Source organism: Pseudoliparis swirei, chromosome 7 (assembly GCF_029220125.1).
Source record: "Pseudoliparis swirei isolate HS2019 ecotype Mariana Trench chromosome 7, NWPU_hadal_v1, whole genome shotgun sequence".
Lineage (NCBI taxonomy): Eukaryota > Metazoa > Chordata > Actinopteri > Perciformes > Liparidae > Pseudoliparis > Pseudoliparis swirei.
Window position 1 is genome coordinate 7870748 of NC_079394.1, and position 17458 is coordinate 7888205.

A 17458-nucleotide genomic window follows, 5' to 3' on the forward strand; every position below is an offset into this window, starting at 1 on the left:
TTCTTTTTCAATTTCCAGAAACTGACTGTGCCCGCTTACCAGACTTTACCTGCTGGCAGCAGTGCCATCATGTTGAGTTCATATTTAAAGTCAGATAACCATCTTGTCTCTCTTGCTCAGAGATGGTAGCGATGAAGCTGCTTTTTAGAACCCTCACTGGTTTATCTGAGCTGATATAACCCGATTGCAACCTTACCTTTTGTCTCTTCTCTTTATTTCATCTAATTTATGAACAAACATTTTCAAGTATGCTGCCAACTCTTGTTTGATTAACGTGATTTTGATGATTTCAGGTATACCTCGTCACCTGGACCCTCAGGATGGCTACCTGAGGAGGGAGCCGAAGCAGATGAAGAGAGAGGGCTCCCCACCCCGTGGGCCCGGTTCCCTTTCTGACCCAATGAAGGGCAGAGAGTCCATGGTGCCTACCGTGAAGGAGGCTGGTCGCTCCATCCACCTCATTCCCAGGGAGGAGCTCAGACAGCCTGCCAAGGAGGGCATCATGGCACAGGTACACATACCAACGCTAACACATCATTATTATTTTATATGTATTTATTGTTCTTATTGTATCGATTGATTGTTTCATTTATTGTTCTGTTTTATCAGTGTTAAAATGTTACCTTAGTTTGACTTGCTTTTGTTGGGCCTCCTTTTGTGATCGCGCCTTGCTTTTGATTTGCTTTGTCTGTCAAAGCATTTTATAAACTCTGTTATAAATCAAGTTATTACTATTATTGGACCTCGCTATAATTAACTGATGAATTCCGGTTGTGTCCAGGGAACCCCCATGAAGCAGGAGGCAACTGGTTCAGGGAAACGTCACGATGTCCGCTCCATTATTGCCAGCTCACCACGTTCCTACCACAATGCACCCTCCCACATGGAGATGCGTGCTGAGAGGGGCCGCTACGACGAGGTACCAAAAGGGCGGCCCAGTGCGGTGGTCAGCACATCTAGCCCTATAGCCCGCTCTTCTCCCCTTACACTGGGGTCAGAGCAGGGAAGCAAAGCTCATCATAGTCCAGTGAGCTACGAGGACAAAGGCGCCTTAAGGGCCCCTTACCCCGGGCCTTCACATCGTGGCTCGCCTCTGTCCAGGGAGGCAAGCCAAAGGCAGCATGATGGTGGGTATCTACCATACAGTAGAGGCAGCTGAAATATTTCAGAACAAAATAGGTTCACCCTTCACACCACAAAATCTGTCCATGAAATCATTTTGTGTCGTTGCTTTAACTCCAGGTTCGAGTAAGAATCCGCCTCAGGAGCGTAAATCCACACCAACCCCGAGGGAAATGAGTGCCACCAAATCACCAAATCTCCAGGGTGTTCCAGATCAACAGACCTATGAGCGGCTGCTGCAGGGTCTTGGGGCTGCAGACGTGTATCGTCAAATCCCCATAGCCTTCGACCCTGCGTCGCTGCCCCGCGGGATCGCCATTGACCCAGGTACAGCCACAGTCAGGTTAGCTTGATCTGGTCTGGAATGATAGGTCTGACCTCATCAGACTTCTCATAGACTGTATGTAGTCCTTGCATCAGGAAATGCAGTAGTATGACACAAATTCCTAACGTACGTTTCTTACTCTTCATACCCAGCGGCCTACTACTTGCCTCGCCACCTAGCGCCCAACCCGGCGTACCCCCACCCCTACCCCTACCTCATCCGTGGCTTTCCTGACACTACGGCCCTGGAAAACCGCCAGACACTGCTCAATGACTACATCACCTCCCAGCAGATGCACCAGTGGCCTGCAGCCGCTGCCATGGCTGCCCAGCGCTCAGACCTGCTGAGGGGCCTTTCTCCACGAGACCAGCCCATTCCTCTAACCTACTCCGCAGCCCCGCGAGGTGAGGCTCGCTGACTTCACAACATATTTGTCATAGGCCGTGTTGACATTGGCTATTAATAAAGATGTTTGGGGAAAAAACAGAACGTCTGACATCAGGTGTGCTAGAATGTTTTTTGTTACTTGCCGCTGATTTATATCCGAAGCAGTATGTTGCATGCCCAACTTTGGTGGCATTTGTCTGGCACACGCAAGTTGTGGTCAATCGACTGGTTTGCTGCATTTAAGGTGAAGGTAATTAGGAGCTGCTGGAGAAGGAACCAGTATGCAAAATCTGACGGTTGGTTGTCGTCACTGTCTGGTTATGTTGCAAGGTGTATCGATACTAAAACAGTACTGCGTTAAAAAGCATATTTTTAGTATTGATAGTTGATTATTATCGAGCGCGATCAGAGCGCCCTCACTGCTCCTCTCCCTGTCATGCTGTCTGCATGCATTGACTGCAAGGGGGCGGGGCTGCGCAGGGGAGACACGGCACCAAGTGCCGGAGCTTTTGCCGACAGTCCTAAAAAATGTTTTAGTTCTAATTTTGGTATTATGACAACCACACTGTCTGGAGTCATTTTCATTTATATAGGCAAAGCAACAAATACATCAAATATGCAACAGCATCCATTTGTCTTTGATTAAATCAAGGTTATACAAAAAATCTCAAATGCATTTCAGTTGCTAAACAAGAGAGCAGTGAGTTTGTTTTGTTAAATAATATTGAAATATAATGTATTATGTAGCAAATGTTGTCAAACAAGTGGAAGCAGAATGTAATCAAATCCAACAGTGTTGAACGACTTTATTTATCGTTTACCCTCTCACACATCTGTAGCTATGATGGTTTTCTTTACCCTTCTTTTATTTCTGTTCCCCCAGGGATCATCGATCTTTCTCAGGTGCCGCACTTACCTGTCCTGGTCCCTCCCTCTGCAGGGGCAGCCGGCTCCCCAATGGATCGCATCACCTACATCCCCGGAGGAACCGCCACCTTCTCTGGCAGGCCTTACACCACCTCCCCCATCTCACCAGGTACATTTCAGTTCACACAAGCCCACATATTTAATATGTTGCACTCTGATTGTTTTTTAAATGTTTTCTTTTTTCCCTTTACCTTTTGCGATACAGTTGGACCCTCACACATAAGCAAGATGCAGGGCGCATCTTCAGACCGTGAGCGCGAAAGGGACCGTGAGCGTGACCGAGAGAGGGAGAGGGACCGGGAGAGAGACCGAGAGCGGGAAAGAGAGAGGGAGCGGGAACGCGACCGAGAGAGGGAACGGGAGAGAGACCGTGAAAGGGACCGAGACAGAGAACGAGAGCGCGACAGAGAGAAGGGCGGGTCACTTGGAAATGTGGAGCACGCCCCCATCTGGCGACCAGGTGTGGACCAGATGATGTTTTTACATTTTTATATAAAGGTTAAAAGAAACACACTGGCAACACAAATGTAGTTTGGTATTCGTTAAATGTGAGGAATCTGTTTGTGTTACTCAGGTACAGAACACAGCTTGGCAAGCAGTAGCAGCAGCAGTGCGAGACCTTCCTCCCAACCGTATAGCCACCAGCACTCCCCAGTGTCCCCCCGCAACCAGGAGACCGTGCAGCAGAGGCCAAGTGTCCTGCACAACACTGGGGGCAAAAGTCTTTCCATCAACGATCACTCCAGCTCGTCTGTGTTTCGGTAAACTGCATTCTAGTTCCGTTTATACAAGGAAGACACAGAGATATTTTTCTGACCTAATTTGATTGTCTTGTTCACCAATCATATTTTGTTTGGCCTGCCAGGTCCATATCCTCAGGAATGGCCCGCTACCAAGGTTATCCTGGCCACCTCCAAAGGACAGGTATGCCCCCTGAGGCCTACCCACCTGTCATGGACTCAAATGTAGCCAAAGAGCAGAGTCGCGATGGAGGGAAAAACAGGGGCGGTCTACCCAAGCACTTGCAGGACCAGCACGGGCCCTCCAGTAAATCTGACCCAAAGCTGTCCTGCCCCAGCCCAGGAGGAATGTACCCAGGTTCCTATCCCTCGGCTCCAGGGCGGCCGCAGCACCTGCTCCCTCCCCAGTCGGATAACCCTCCTGGTCGTGGAGAAAGCGGTACACCTAGTAGGGAAAAGACTCAAAACAAAGCGATGTCCATTCAGGAACAAGAGCTCCGAGTACTCGGTAAGACCACCATGACTGCGGCCAACTTCATAAACGCGATTATTATGCGTCAAATTTCTTGTGAAACGGAGATGGCAGAGACGGGCTCGCTTGTTGCTAGCAGCGCCACTGATGGTAAGACGCTCTGGATCCCAGGGTCCCCCTCATCACCCAGACCTTCCCCCGTCAGTCTGTGGCCTTTTTGCACGCTGTGGTGGTTGGCATTATCAAATCAGCCCAATTCATTTACATTTTTTTTCTTTCAATGCTATACTTTTTGGCTTTTTTTTACAGTTGTTATTATTAGTTTTTCTTTACAAACTTAAAGACCACCAAGGGTGCCCTCTGGAAAACAAACCAACCCCAACATCTAGCTCGTCCAAATTTGACCTCACTGAAAATCAAGTTTACAACCCTGATAAAGTATTAAAATATAAAAAATACGAGCTAACAACTCAACACATGTAATTTTCCATGAAGAAGATCCGAGGTGTCCTTTAAGGTATTTTTTTCAGAGAGCTAAAGATGGTGGGATGATAAGGCAGAACATCCTTTGCTGCTTGTTTCCATTTTCTGTTTGCAGAGGATGTGACATAATGTAACATGTGGCACCCCTCCTCCCTCCCATCTGGCTGCTTACTTACTTTACTTATTTCACTACATGAAAGAAGGGTGACAACAATGTGTTTGACCCTTGTGGAGGCATTTCACTGCAGGAGGCTTTTATAGCTCATGTGAAATGAGACTGCCTGTAATTCAAATGTTTGAGTAAATGTATACATACAATAGCTCTACCTCACTACTGTATGTCAGTCCTATGAAACACATTGTGCTGGGCACTACTTTGGACAATGACCATATGTAACCCAGATGAGTAAAATAGCAAATTTGTGTCACAGTCCCTTTCATTAAATGACATTGAAAGCCTTACCAACCACCAAGCTAACTCCATGGGGTCCCAGAGTACACCAGTGTTGCACAGGAGGGTTGGAAAGGTAAAGGAGAAAGAAGTTTAGCCATCGATGGGGAGGGGGGGTACTGCAGCTTCTGCCCCTCCCAAATCTTTGCATGTTCCTGTTTATGGCTCACAGTAATTTATGCTGATTCTTTTTTTAAATTTATTTCCCACACATGCCAAATGCTCAACACATCTTTCTCAATCAAGCCTTGATTGTCCGTCATTTGGAATGTGATTTAGTTTTGTTGTTTTTTCTGCTGTGTGTCACTCATGTGTGGTACATACCAAGTCTTTAGGGTAAGTGACAACTGCATGCCGAGTGGTTAAAAACTACTCTTGTATGTACAGAAGTCAACAGGAAGCATGCCTCTCAAAACAGACACGCTTACCAGAAAGTCGTTGAAAGGACAGCATTGCATCGATGTTGGCATGCATTCACAAACTAGTCGACTGGACCCAGAGGGAGAGGCAGGCTATTGTTAGCTTTTGTTGAAAGGGACCCAGAGTCTCTTCTGTTGTTGCTCGCTAATAACAGAAACCACAGCATCCTGTCCCTCCGGGAGACTCGGCCTCTCTGGGAGTCCATAGTCAGTCCTGCTCCCTGCGCTCAGCTAACATCACCCTCCCCTGAGATAAAAACTGTAGTGCAAGAGTTGTGTCATAAAACACAGTGAGACACAGCACTCAGGGGGAGAAAATATTTTTTTTACACAACGGTCCAACCATAACTTCATATATTAATGGCTAAGCATGAATGAGTCTATTTTGAGTTAAGATAGTGTTCATAGATTCTTTTATTCATAGCATACATTAAAGACATTTATATTCTTCTTGTCTCTAAGGCATTACTATTTGAAGAACTTGGTCTTTCAGTTATAAAGTGACTGAGACTTCATTTATGAGTCAGTGATGCAAAACCAGTCAATTTTAGCATAATATCTGGTCAAAGCTCGGCTAGCTTGGTCTGTATGCAAAGAGTTCATGATGCATAATTTAGAGATCTGAAGTCACACTGTTGTAGTCATTTTATAGAAACGTTTTTTTTTTTAGCTTTCATGTGCAACATGTGAAATGTTTAAATTGCACATCCACCATATGTTCTGATGGTTGCACAGTAATTTCTGAATTATGCATGTTTTCATTCGCACATTTTTAGATCTCTTGAATTACGTCTCCAGTGACTAAAACATAACTAACTTTTACCCATGTTTGGGTGCGATTTTTGCCCGTGTGTGTGTACATGTGTGTCTGTTCAACAGCTCAACAGAAGATGGAGCCACACAGTCTATACCGTGCTCCGTCTGAGGAGAGACTGTCTCCAGGCCAACGGCCCCCATCCCCCTGCCTTAAAGGCAGCCAGAGGGTGGTCACCCTGGCACAGCACATCAGTGTAAGTTCACTTAACCCTTGTGTTGCCTTCGGGTCAATTTGACCCGATTCAATGTTTCACCCTCCTGTCGCCTTTGGGTCAATATGACCCGATTCAATGTTTAACCCTCCTGTTACCTTTATATTTACTAACATATTTTACCCTTGAGGTCAATATGACCCCAGCTATTAAAATCTCCAGAAAATTATTAGAATTAATATTGTTTTCCAAGTTTAAGTGTGAGGTACTTTATGTTTGTTTGTTGACTCCCGAAAGAACACCGACATTAAACATTGAATCGGGTCAAATTGACCCGAAGGCGACAGGAGGGTTAAATATTGAATCGGGTCAAAATGACCCGAAGGCAACACAAGGGTTAACCACTGCCATCCAGATGGCACAAAAACACGACGCACAATATTGATGGAGCACATTTCCAAAGTGGTTTCTAGGACTTTGAATGTTTAAATGTTTGTCCCATGTCTGTCTGATGTGGATATGTCTTTAATGTAAACAGGAGGTGATAACTAAGGACTACACCAGGCAGAGCCAGCAGCAGCAGCAAAGCTACCACGGCTCTCCTGTCCTGGACTTGACCCGTCCACCCAGTGCCTCCCAGCCCCCGCCCATTTCACAGGAGTCTGTCCAAGGGTCCCGATACCCAGAGAGCCTCGGTGGAGAACGCAACAGAGAGCGGTAGGAATCTCGTCTATCGAATTTAAATGATCAATCGATCGAGGATTCATCAGTTTGGATCAATGTTATTAATGCTGTAAATATATCCGTCTGTGTGTTCTCTGCAGGTCTCCTCCTCAGCCCAAAACATCTCCTGTTAGTGTTTCAAATGATGGCATTGAACCAGTGTCTCCAGCTGGAGCCAGTTCCGAACCTGAGGTCCAGGGAGGAGCCTCTTACTCTGAGCAGGGAGAGCAAGGGTAACGGCTAACATCGTTGTCGATCTCAAGAAACGGCTAAAATAATCTGTTGTGTGTGTTCACTTTATGATGGCCTTGGCTTGTATAATATTTAGATTAGCAGTGCTGCAATTAACAGCTTATGCCAAGAGGCTGAGGAGTAAAGTGTCCAGTTTAGCTCCATCTTTATGACACATGAAGCCCTGAGTGTCTCCTAGAATTCTAGGAAGTATTCATGATTTCGGGGTCTCAATTTACCAGCCAGTTGATGCTCCAGCACTGGTCATGATCCTTGATATACTCACAATAGGAATTAAAGTGTGAATATAAGCGGCTACAATTGGACTGTTTGATATCCGATCTCATTTTGATGGTGTCGTGGTTCACACTGAGGGACCGGATGAGGAGCTCAAATATCCAGGAAGAGTATCCGATTCCTCCATGTTAGGAAATATCTGAAAACATTAGGCATCGGATGTCCTGCAGCTTGCATTATACTGTTCTAAATGTAGCACTTGAAGTAATTCAGCACATTTAAAGAAGTTTATGTACTTGCATCAATGTTCCTGCAAATAATTTGATCAGAATTGTTGATGATCTTCAACATGCCAATTACTCGATTTAAATGCATGTCTCCTCTCTGAAAGAGAGGTTATCTCCAGAGTTTGCAAGTCAACATGCGGTCTGTGTTTGTTAACGTGGCTCTGGTTTCCATCCTGCAGAATGGGCTCCCGTTCCCCTCCCAATGCCGCCCAGCCTCCAGCTTTCTTCAGCAAGTTGACAGAGAGCACCTCAGCTATCGTCAAGTCCAAGAAGCAGGAAATGATCAAGAAGATGACGGTGGTCGGAAATGACGGTGATTTCAGTAAGTCTGACCTCTCGGCACAACGAGTGCACAATTGAATACCGTTATTTTTCGACGAAATCTGTGTCATTTCTTAAAGAGGTTTTTGTTTTCTAAAGAAACCCTGTTCCCATTTTCAGCTACTGGTCAGCCAGGAACGGAGATCTTCAATATGCCGGCGTCTACAACTGCAGGTAATCTATTTAAACCTCATCAGTTATTACTATTATTATTTATTGATTTTGAAGTGTGAATCTGGCCCCTCGTGACACGCGATAGTGGATGTATGTTGATGGTCGACACATGCTCACATCCTGTGGTAATGGAGCAGCATCGTGAAAGTTACTTATTCATCATCCTCCAAACAAATGGAGAACAACCACCAGCGTACACACTGCACCCGTCTGCTTATTTAATGATGACCAATCATGGAGGAGCGTGCAAGGATGACATAACAACACAACAACAGTGACGTGACATTATGTTGGCAATATCATGTTGACCAACTGCAGGCAGCAATGTTTTAAGGGACAGCAAATTGAAGAGAAAGTGTGAAATCTGGTTAAATTGCTGGAACACTTATGACATAAGATGCTTGGGAGAGACCTTCAGAGAAATGTATTACCTCTCAAGCCCATCCTCGGAGGCCTCGAGGCATTACTAAGCTACAGCTTATAGTGGCCAAGGATGGACTTGAGTAGGAATGCAGCACAACTGCCATGACATGAAATGACTAAAGATGTTTGTCTGTTCTACTTTCATGCTGTCCTTAAGTTTACTGCTCTTCAAACCCAATCCTTTGGTTTACCTCCAGTTTCTGCCTCCTTATTTTCAGTGAGATACATTTTAATGCTGTGGTTGTGTGACGATCATCCCCCGAGCGTCCCCCTCTTCTGGCTCTTGTTCAATTCAATTCAATTCAGTTTATTTGTATAGCCCAATTTCACAAATTACAAATTTGTCTCGGAGTGCTTTACAATCTGTACACATAGACATCCCTGCCCCAAAACCTCACATCGGACCAGGAAAAACTCCCAAATAACCCTTCAGGGGGAAAAAAAGGGAACAAACCTGGAGGAGAGCAACAGAGGAGGATCCCTCTCCTAGGATGGACAGATGCAATAGATGTAATGTGTACAGAAGGACAGATTTAGAGTTAAAATACATTCAATGAATATGACAGAGTGTATGAATAGTTCATAGTAGGCATATTCCACGATGGAGACCTCCACGATCCATCAGGCAGATGGCGGTGGGGAGGAGGAGTGGGCGGAGTCTCAACAGGACAGTGGCGTAGTCATGAGCAGGAATTCTTTCCCCTAGACGATCCATCAGGCAGATAGGATCTATGCCGTCTCATAGGGTCCGATGACCCCATGAGACGTAAAGTCAAAAGGACTTCCAGTCAAAAGGACTGAAGTTGCTGTGTCATTGCAGCAGCTTCATGCCCCTGTGTCCTCCGGCTGAAGGCTTTCTCTGTGCGTGCAGTCCCTTGCTCGCTCTCACTTGTGAAACAATCCTTCCTTTCACAGGACCCGTGAGTGTCCGCTGCCATCCAGCTCCAGAGACACCTGGTAACTCAATAGGCCTGGAGGCCATTATAAGAAAGGCCTTAATGGGCAAATACGATGACCAGGCTGAGGAACGCTCACCAGCCAACGCTGCCGGCCAGATGGGGTCAGCTGTGTCTGCCGGTCTGCCTGTTGCCGACGGACGCGCCGAAGACTTCTTCTCACAAGGTGCAACACCCGTCGACACTTTTGTACTTTCTTCTTCACTCCAACATAGTCTTTCTGGCATGTGCTGTTCCCAAAGGTGACATGTAAAGCTTTCGGTTTTACCTTGAAGGCTCTGTCTAGATTTGCACCATGCTTTTTATTTTTAATTGTTTCCTTCAACCAACGTGAGATCACCAGGCAAGCATCTGCTGGCTGTTCATGACGCAATCCACCACAATAATGTATTAGAATGATTCAAGAAAGCTGCTGAAGGATTGAAACATTTGGTTATGGTCTTTCATTTTCAGTTTGACAGCGGGTAGAGTTGAATCCGAAGCTCTAAACGAAGCTGGAAATGTGTTGCTCTGAAAGTTAAAGCTCGGCCTCCTCTGCTTGCAGGTGGGGGAAAGTCGTCAAAGGGCAGCGGGCGCTCTAATGGGCGGAAGGCCAAATCTCCAGGACCCGGCCTGTCGGCGGGCGAGAGGCCGTCCTCCGTTTCCTCAGTCCACTCTGAGGGAGACTGCAACAGACGAACTCCTCTAACTAACCGTGTCTGGGAGGATCGGCCTTCGTCCACAGGTATTTAAATCAGGGGTTCACAGTAAACCAGTTCTCTGTTCTAGTGGTTTATGGAAAATAAAACTCAAATGTGTCAAACTCATCCTAACAATTGTGTCGCTTTGCTTTGTGCAGGTTCAACTCCAACTCCCTTCCCGTGTAACCCGTTGATAATGCGTTTCCCCAGCGGTACCGTGTCGGCTCCCTCGCCCTCCTCTGGCCAACTGGGGGGACCGGGACCAGGACCAGGTCCTGGACCTGGACAAGGTCGGTCCTGGGAGGAGGAGCCCAAGCCTCTGCTCATGTCTCAGTACGAGACCCTGTCTGACAGCGAGTGACCCGGAAAAATCAATCGTACCACAAGACCCACAACAGTCAACCAGCTCTGCGCTGCTGCAGACACACACACACACACACACCTACACACACATACACACCTACCTGGTGAGGCATCTGCTAACCCACCCACACCATTCCAATCTGCATTTCCTCCGACAGTCGTCAAGCAAGGATTATGTCCTTCGCCTTTCACACATGAGACCCCAAGCAGCAACGAACTCAGAGACTGCTGCTCCGTGTGTGTGTGTGTGTGTGTGTGTGTGTGTGTGTGTGTGTGTGTGCATGTGTGTGTGTTTGCACTTATGTGTTATGCATTCACTCCAGGACTACTCTAAAGGACAAATCACTTTTCTTTTTTTTTTGCTACTCTTCCTCACTGGCCTTATCAATATAGACACACTGACCTGCACCTGTACTCCAATGTTGCTGACCGGGACTCCACGGTCATGTTGTTGGTTTGGTCAGGAGCCTGACGACGGCTGCTCCAATGACCGCTGACCTGAGAACAGTGGTGCGCACAGCGAGGGCCCTCTCCCGTTTCTCCAAAGTGAGCGCCAGGTGCAGGCGGCCTGTGCACCGCGACCACTACAGGAACACGTGCCGGGCGACGGGAGGAGGATGAACATCTGGTTTTGGTTCGTTGGTTTGCTCCTTTTTAAAGTCGGTTAGTCCAGTCCTGTGTTTGGAACGTGAGCTGAGACCTTTAGTACATTTCGATGGTGAGCTTTTAATGGTGTCATTTGTTGTCTATTATCTGAAATGATGTATCTTTTTTGGGATGAGGGTGGGGGTCTGAGATTGTTGTGGGGGAAGGGTCATATCATTGGTTTACAGGGTAAACATGCTGTTCATTACTGATGTTGTCATATATTAGGGGGGGGGGGGGTCCTGAGGAACAGCGGAGGCCTGTTGACCTCAGCCATACTCATTGTGAGAGATGATTTTCCAGATGGATGGCAGTGAAACAAGTGACACTTTCTCACTGTTTTTATATTAATCATGTCTGTGTTTGTTGAAACAGTTTTTGGATATTAAGCACTTAGTTGTCTGTCTGGTCACAATGGCATTTTTAAGAATCTGTGTTTCCTGGGGCAGATGACAAATAGGACTCCCCCTGCGGAGGTTTCCTTCAACACCCGTCGGTTTATTTTGATCTTGCCACCGATATTCTTTCTCGCTCCCACACTCAAAGCGACAATCACATTTTAGTGAACGATGACGAAGCCGCTTCGAGCCGGCGCACACCGACCTTTAAGTTGCTCAAATGCAAACTCCTCAGCGTCACTCACAGTTTGTTTGCATTGAAGAAGGTGACAAAAAGAAGCCATCTTTCTATGACCTGTGGTCCATGGCGGCGTCAGCTTCAGCTGGCCTGTCCGAATCTCGTCCAGGAGCTGTTGTGACGGTCTGACCTCTGACCTTTTACTGCCTAGAGCAGGAGCTGAGACCCAACTCCTCATCCAAGCAGATTTTGTACAGTTATGAGATATTCCTAGTGTTAAGTGCCATTTATTTTACATATACAGTTCTGAAGTTACCAAGTGACGCACAATTTTTCTTTTAGCCCCCCCATGGCAGAGTTTATACTGTCCACACAGGGACATCTGAAAACACAACAGCAAATGAAACATCATCATCACATTTTTTTTGTTTTTTAAACTTATTTTGTTTGCATTTTTTCTTTGCTTTTAAGTCCATCACAACCTGAGCTTTTAACCGTTTCACTCATTTATCTCCAGACCAGACGATGCTGTATCACAGGGCCGCTGTCGCCTCCACTCTGAGGCCATGGCATCCTTCAAGTGCCCTCCATTGCACGCCTTGTGTCTGTCGGGGTCAGGAAGGCGTTCGGAAGCATTCTGGTAGTTTGGTGTAACATTAATTGACGTGTTCTCACAGTTTACTGCAGTATTTTAAAGGTCCTCTGTGTAAATGATGTGAAATGGTTCAGACTCGCCTCTTTCTGCACTTCACTTAGTCACAGGGGACTCACACACACGACTGTTAACGGACTGCCTCCTCTCCCCTCGTCATTCATTCGATCTGCCACGCCTGCAGAAAGCGTGTTTTAGGTCTGATTTTTGTAATTAATAAAAAAAGAAGATCAATGCCCACGGAGTTTTGTAATTTCATCAGGCGAGGCAACAAATCCAGCCCGGCTGTGTACATGAATCACTCTGCGTGCATATCGTTTGTCCTCTGATGAAATTTAAGAATGTGAAGGTAATCAGACTAAGCCATATCTAGCTGTTTCCTGAACCCATGATGGACTAATACATAGTTTTTAATATACTGAAATTATTTTTAAAATAACTCTGTTTAGTTTTTCAATCATGTCCCGACTCTTAAGTAATCATTCAAAACGTGAAAAGACAGATATTTGCTTCTGTGTTCCCTGGACTGTCGAATGGGGGTGGGTTTGTCATAAACAGTACATTGTTCAAGCATTTTGTGCATAATGAATTTTTTTTATAACCCACTGTATAATAGCAAGGATTGTATATAAAACTGAAGAGATGTAAATATTTATGTGGCTTGCTTCAAGGTTGGTATTACAAAAAAATAAAATTAATATTCACATGGTTAAATTCTACATGCCCACCAGCAAGCTTTGTGGATAGCAGTGTAAAAATGGAAAACAAAAAAGACACTGCCTTCATGTTTAAATAAAAAGCGTATTGCCATTCATGGTCTCAGTCATGTTATTAATAATTTCTGCGTTCTCACACATTTTATTTATTTTGCCCTGCAGGAACATTTGACTAGTCCAAAGTAATCGGGTTGTCTGCAGCTCGGTGGGGAGCGGCGCTTTGATCCCCTCACGCATGCCGAAGTGTCTTTGAGCAAGACGCTGAACCCCCAGTTGCTCTCCAGGCGCTTCACTGCAGCCCAACTGCTCCTTCATAACCAATGGGGCAAATCCCGTTACCACCAGAGGGCAGTACATGCATATTGTTGAACACTTATACACTCTGTGTTTGTCCCAATTTGTGAGGGGAAACTTTATTTTGCGAATCATTATTCATAAATTTAAGAAAATAAAGTGATGAAATAAAGACCTGATTCTTGTAAATAGTGCATCACTCAGATTGTGTGAACGTTGAGGGCTTTCAGTGGTTCTACTCATGTTCTGTCAGCTGATCTGGTCTCCTTTCAAGTCAAGTCAAGTCAAGTCTTTTATTGTCAGATACACAGAATGACACAGGGTCAGACTGGGCACTGAAATTCTTAGGACAAGGCACCACACAACAACTATCATAGCCTAACATAATATAACATGACATACACACTGTACAAGAACTCTGAACATAATACTAACATATAATACACATAATAACTAAACTACAGACAAATGGGAGTAGCAGGTAGTGAAAGCAGGTAGTGCAATAGAAAGTGTAAGTACAAGGCTGAAAGTGACAGTGTATGTAAAGTGACGAGTGTAAAGTGTCGAGTGCAAAAGTGTCGATCGTGTGTCAGTGTCCATTGAGCAGCCTGATGGCTCTCGGGAAGAAACTGTTCTCCAGTCTCTGTGTGCGAGACCGGATGCTACGGTACCGCCTTCCAGAAGGCAGCGGGGTGAACAGGCTGAAGGCTGGATGATGGCAGTCCTTTAGGATCCTGCCAGTCTTCCTGAGGCATCGTGTGGTATGTGTCCTGCAGGGCTGGGAGCTCCCTACCGATGATGAACTCCGCAGTCCTGACCACACGACGTAGGGCCTTGCGGTCCTTGACTGTGCAGCTCCCACACTGTGATGCACCCAGTCAGGAGGCTTTCTATTGTGCATCTGTAGAAATTGGTGAGGATGACTGAATCCATGCCAAACTTCTTCAGTCTCCTCAGGAAGAAGAGGCGCTTCGGGCGCTTTGACCACCTTGTCTGTGTGAGCAGACCAGGTGAGGTCGTTGCTGATGTTGACCCCGAGGAACCTGAAGCAGCTGACCATTTCCACTGCAGAACCGTTGATATGCAGGGGTGCGTGCTCCTCCACCTGCCGTCTCCTGAAGTCCACAATCATCTCCTTTGTCTTGCTGATGTTGAGAGAGGCTATTATCCTGACACCATGTAGTCAGGGTAGCAACCTCCTCTCTGTAGGCTGACTCATCATTGCCAGTGATGAGGCCCACAATGGTTGTGTCATCAGCAAACTTGACAATGAGGTTGGAGCTGTGCGTGCATACACAGTCATGTGTGAACAAGGAGAACAGGAGGGGCTGAGCACACAGCCCTGGGGTGCCTGTGTTGGTGATGACTGTAGATGAGGTGCGGTCACCGATTCTCACCACCTGTGGCCTCCCGTCAGGAAGTCGAGACCCATTTGCATAGGGAGGTGCTGAGTCCCAGGTCCACGAGCTTGAGACGAGTCTGGAGGGATGATGGTATTGAATGCTGAACTGTAGTCAATGAACAGCATTCTCACATATGTATTCCCTTTGTCCAGGTGGGTGAGGGCGGTGTGCGTGGTCAGGGCTATGGCATCATCTGTAGACCGGTTGGACCGGTATGCAAACTGCATCGGGTCCAGGGTGGGAGGCAGCAAGGAGCAGATGAATGATTTGACCAGCCGCTCAAAGCACTTCATGATCACAGAGGTCAGTGCTACCGGGCGGTAGTCATTCAAGCAGGTGACCTTGGTGATCTTGGGCACAGGGACGATGGTGGTCCGTTTGAAGCATGTGGGGAGCAGACAGGCTGAGGGAGAGGTTGAAGATGTGTTCTGCTGTACAATCGCCTGTATGAAGGTCATACTGCACGTCTGTTATGATCCTCTCCTGACATGACGACCAGAACATCTACACGGAAGACATTTAGACTGTGATTAGCCTTTCCTTCTAAATGTAGGACGTCACAAAGTTATTGTATAAGTATTATATATCACTTGTAGACGTATGCCATTTTCTATGTGTCTAGTCTGTACACATGGTTTATGTGTACAGACACACGGTGGTATGTGTGCATACCAGTGGCGGGCCGTGCATTTACTACCTAGGCCTTCAATGCCGTCTTACTACAGCTGAACAACCTAATGTAAGATTAGTTCACCATGTATTTATGTATGTACATGTGTATATATCAGAGAACCCCCCCACCCATCAGTGCTTGAGCCTGCTCTATCCCCCCCACCCCCCCACCCCTGCTTGAGCCTGCTCTATCCCCCCCAGTCTACGAGTATCCAGGGTACACATCCTGGTTACCATATTCTGCTCCCCAGGACTCTCCCAGATCCTCAAGTAGACCTCTGAACAGTGCTTGAGTCTCTCTATTTACGCACTCTGGATCAAAGCTCCGTGACGTCACTATAGCTTATAGCGAGTATCGACGTCACAGCACAGAACCAGAACGCTGCGTTGTGAGAGCCAATCAGCGCTGAGCTGCTCCGCTGTTGGATCTAATTGGCTGTTGCTGCTCTCGTGATGCTGGATGCGGAAGTCATTCACACCGGGGCGCTAGATGTTGCGACGTGTGCGGCATTTCCACAAGAAGTATAACGTAGACAAATTGGTTAATTATTCCGTGGCGGATGGCGGAACATATTTTTCCACGGAGCAAAGTAACGGAGATAAGCCACGCAACCCTCAAATATTCTGATGATGTTTTAATGACGTGGTTCAATTAAGTACTCGCTCTCTTAAACTTTAAATCTTGAAAGAAATAATGTATTGTGTTTGTGCGTGTGATTTTGTGTGGTGAATGTAAACTCAGCTGTCATAACAAGCAGCAGGAGCGCACCGTGTTAACCTCTTGGTATACTGCATGCTCAAAACATCAGAGCATTGTTTATTAAGGCTGCCCACATAGCATTTATCTCTTTATTTGCAGGCCTAGGAAAAGGACCCTCTCAAAAAAATGTCCAAACAGTACTTTGAACAAGTAAGATGTATTCTAAAGAATTTTACATAAAGACAGGACATTTGTGCAATAGAATTAGGCATGTTTTTGTAAATGAGAGTAGAGTTATTAAAACACATTTAAATTCTTTAAGGTAGCAAAGATGCCTCGTAAAAGACCTTTGCCAGGCCAGAATGCAGGGTACAACATGGGTACAACGCCAAATTAATTCAAATTTCCTGATATTTGAGCCACCAACGTGTGTGGCTGCGTGCGCGGCAACATTTTGATCACCCCCGACAAAATCTCACTCCAAGGTTTTTTGAAAAGTTGGCAGCTCTGTGTTTAGGCCAGCAGAGAAGGCCTTGCTGGCCCTGACGGCCCACCACTGGTGCATACACATGGTTTATGTGTACAGACACACGGTGGTATGTGTGCATACACATGGTAAGTGTAGTGATATACAAAATATATTTATATATATGTATATAAATTATATATATATTTTTAAGTTTTTTTATTAAAGAGCATCATTTACAAGGTTGAACTACCGAATTGCGTGTTTCAGAATCTCATCGTCTGGCCGCACTTGTGATTCTTTCTGTAATCCAGTCTAAAAGCTCTCCTGTCTGACATTTAAAAGGTTTGCTATTTCATATTCTGAGCTAATATCATACAACCATTATTATGTAAAGATAGTCGAGTAACATTTACCAGAGTAGAGAATGAAGTTGCTCTTGAAATGTTGAATTTGGCAACTTTAAAAAGGAGATTTGTGAAACACGAAGACCTCCGGGTGACTCCACAGTTGTTCCCTTTGGACCGAGCAGAGCTGGATGGAGACATTGGGTTCTGCTTCTCAGATTTATAGTTGTTTGTCAAGAGTATATAAACCTGTGAGAGATGAAAAGTACATTGAAGTAATCCATCTCTGACATCAGAT

General features: G+C 45.9%; 1 protein-coding gene across 6 annotated transcripts in view; it reads left to right on the plus strand.

Annotated features, from left to right (window-relative positions):
- ncor2 (nuclear receptor corepressor 2) overlaps positions 1–13374 on the plus strand; it is an 82761-nt gene extending 69387 nt beyond the window's left edge. For 4 of the 6 annotated variants that reach the window (XM_056418409.1, XM_056418412.1, XM_056418411.1 and 1 more), the window contains 16 exons: positions 294–511; positions 782–1127; positions 1243–1449; positions 1600–1851; positions 2718–2870; positions 2967–3221; positions 3336–3522; positions 3627–4123; positions 6206–6336; positions 6833–7011; positions 7119–7250; positions 7952–8094; positions 8214–8267; positions 9606–9812; positions 10191–10370; positions 10485–13374. In XM_056418409.1, the coding sequence (XP_056274384.1) occupies positions 294–511; positions 782–1127; positions 1243–1449; positions 1600–1851; positions 2718–2870; positions 2967–3221; positions 3336–3522; positions 3627–4123; positions 6206–6336; positions 6833–7011; positions 7119–7250; positions 7952–8094; positions 8214–8267; positions 9606–9812; positions 10191–10370; positions 10485–10687 (3344 nt within the window). In that variant the 3' untranslated portion in view covers positions 10688–13374. The remainder of the gene's footprint in view (positions 1–293; positions 512–781; positions 1128–1242; positions 1450–1599; positions 1852–2717; positions 2871–2966; positions 3222–3335; positions 3523–3626; positions 4124–6205; positions 6337–6832; positions 7012–7118; positions 7251–7951; positions 8095–8213; positions 8268–9605; positions 9813–10190; positions 10371–10484) is intronic. The other 2 variants (XM_056418414.1, XM_056418413.1) reach the window with 2 other exon arrangements.
- Positions 13375–17458: the final 4084 nt, after the last annotated feature.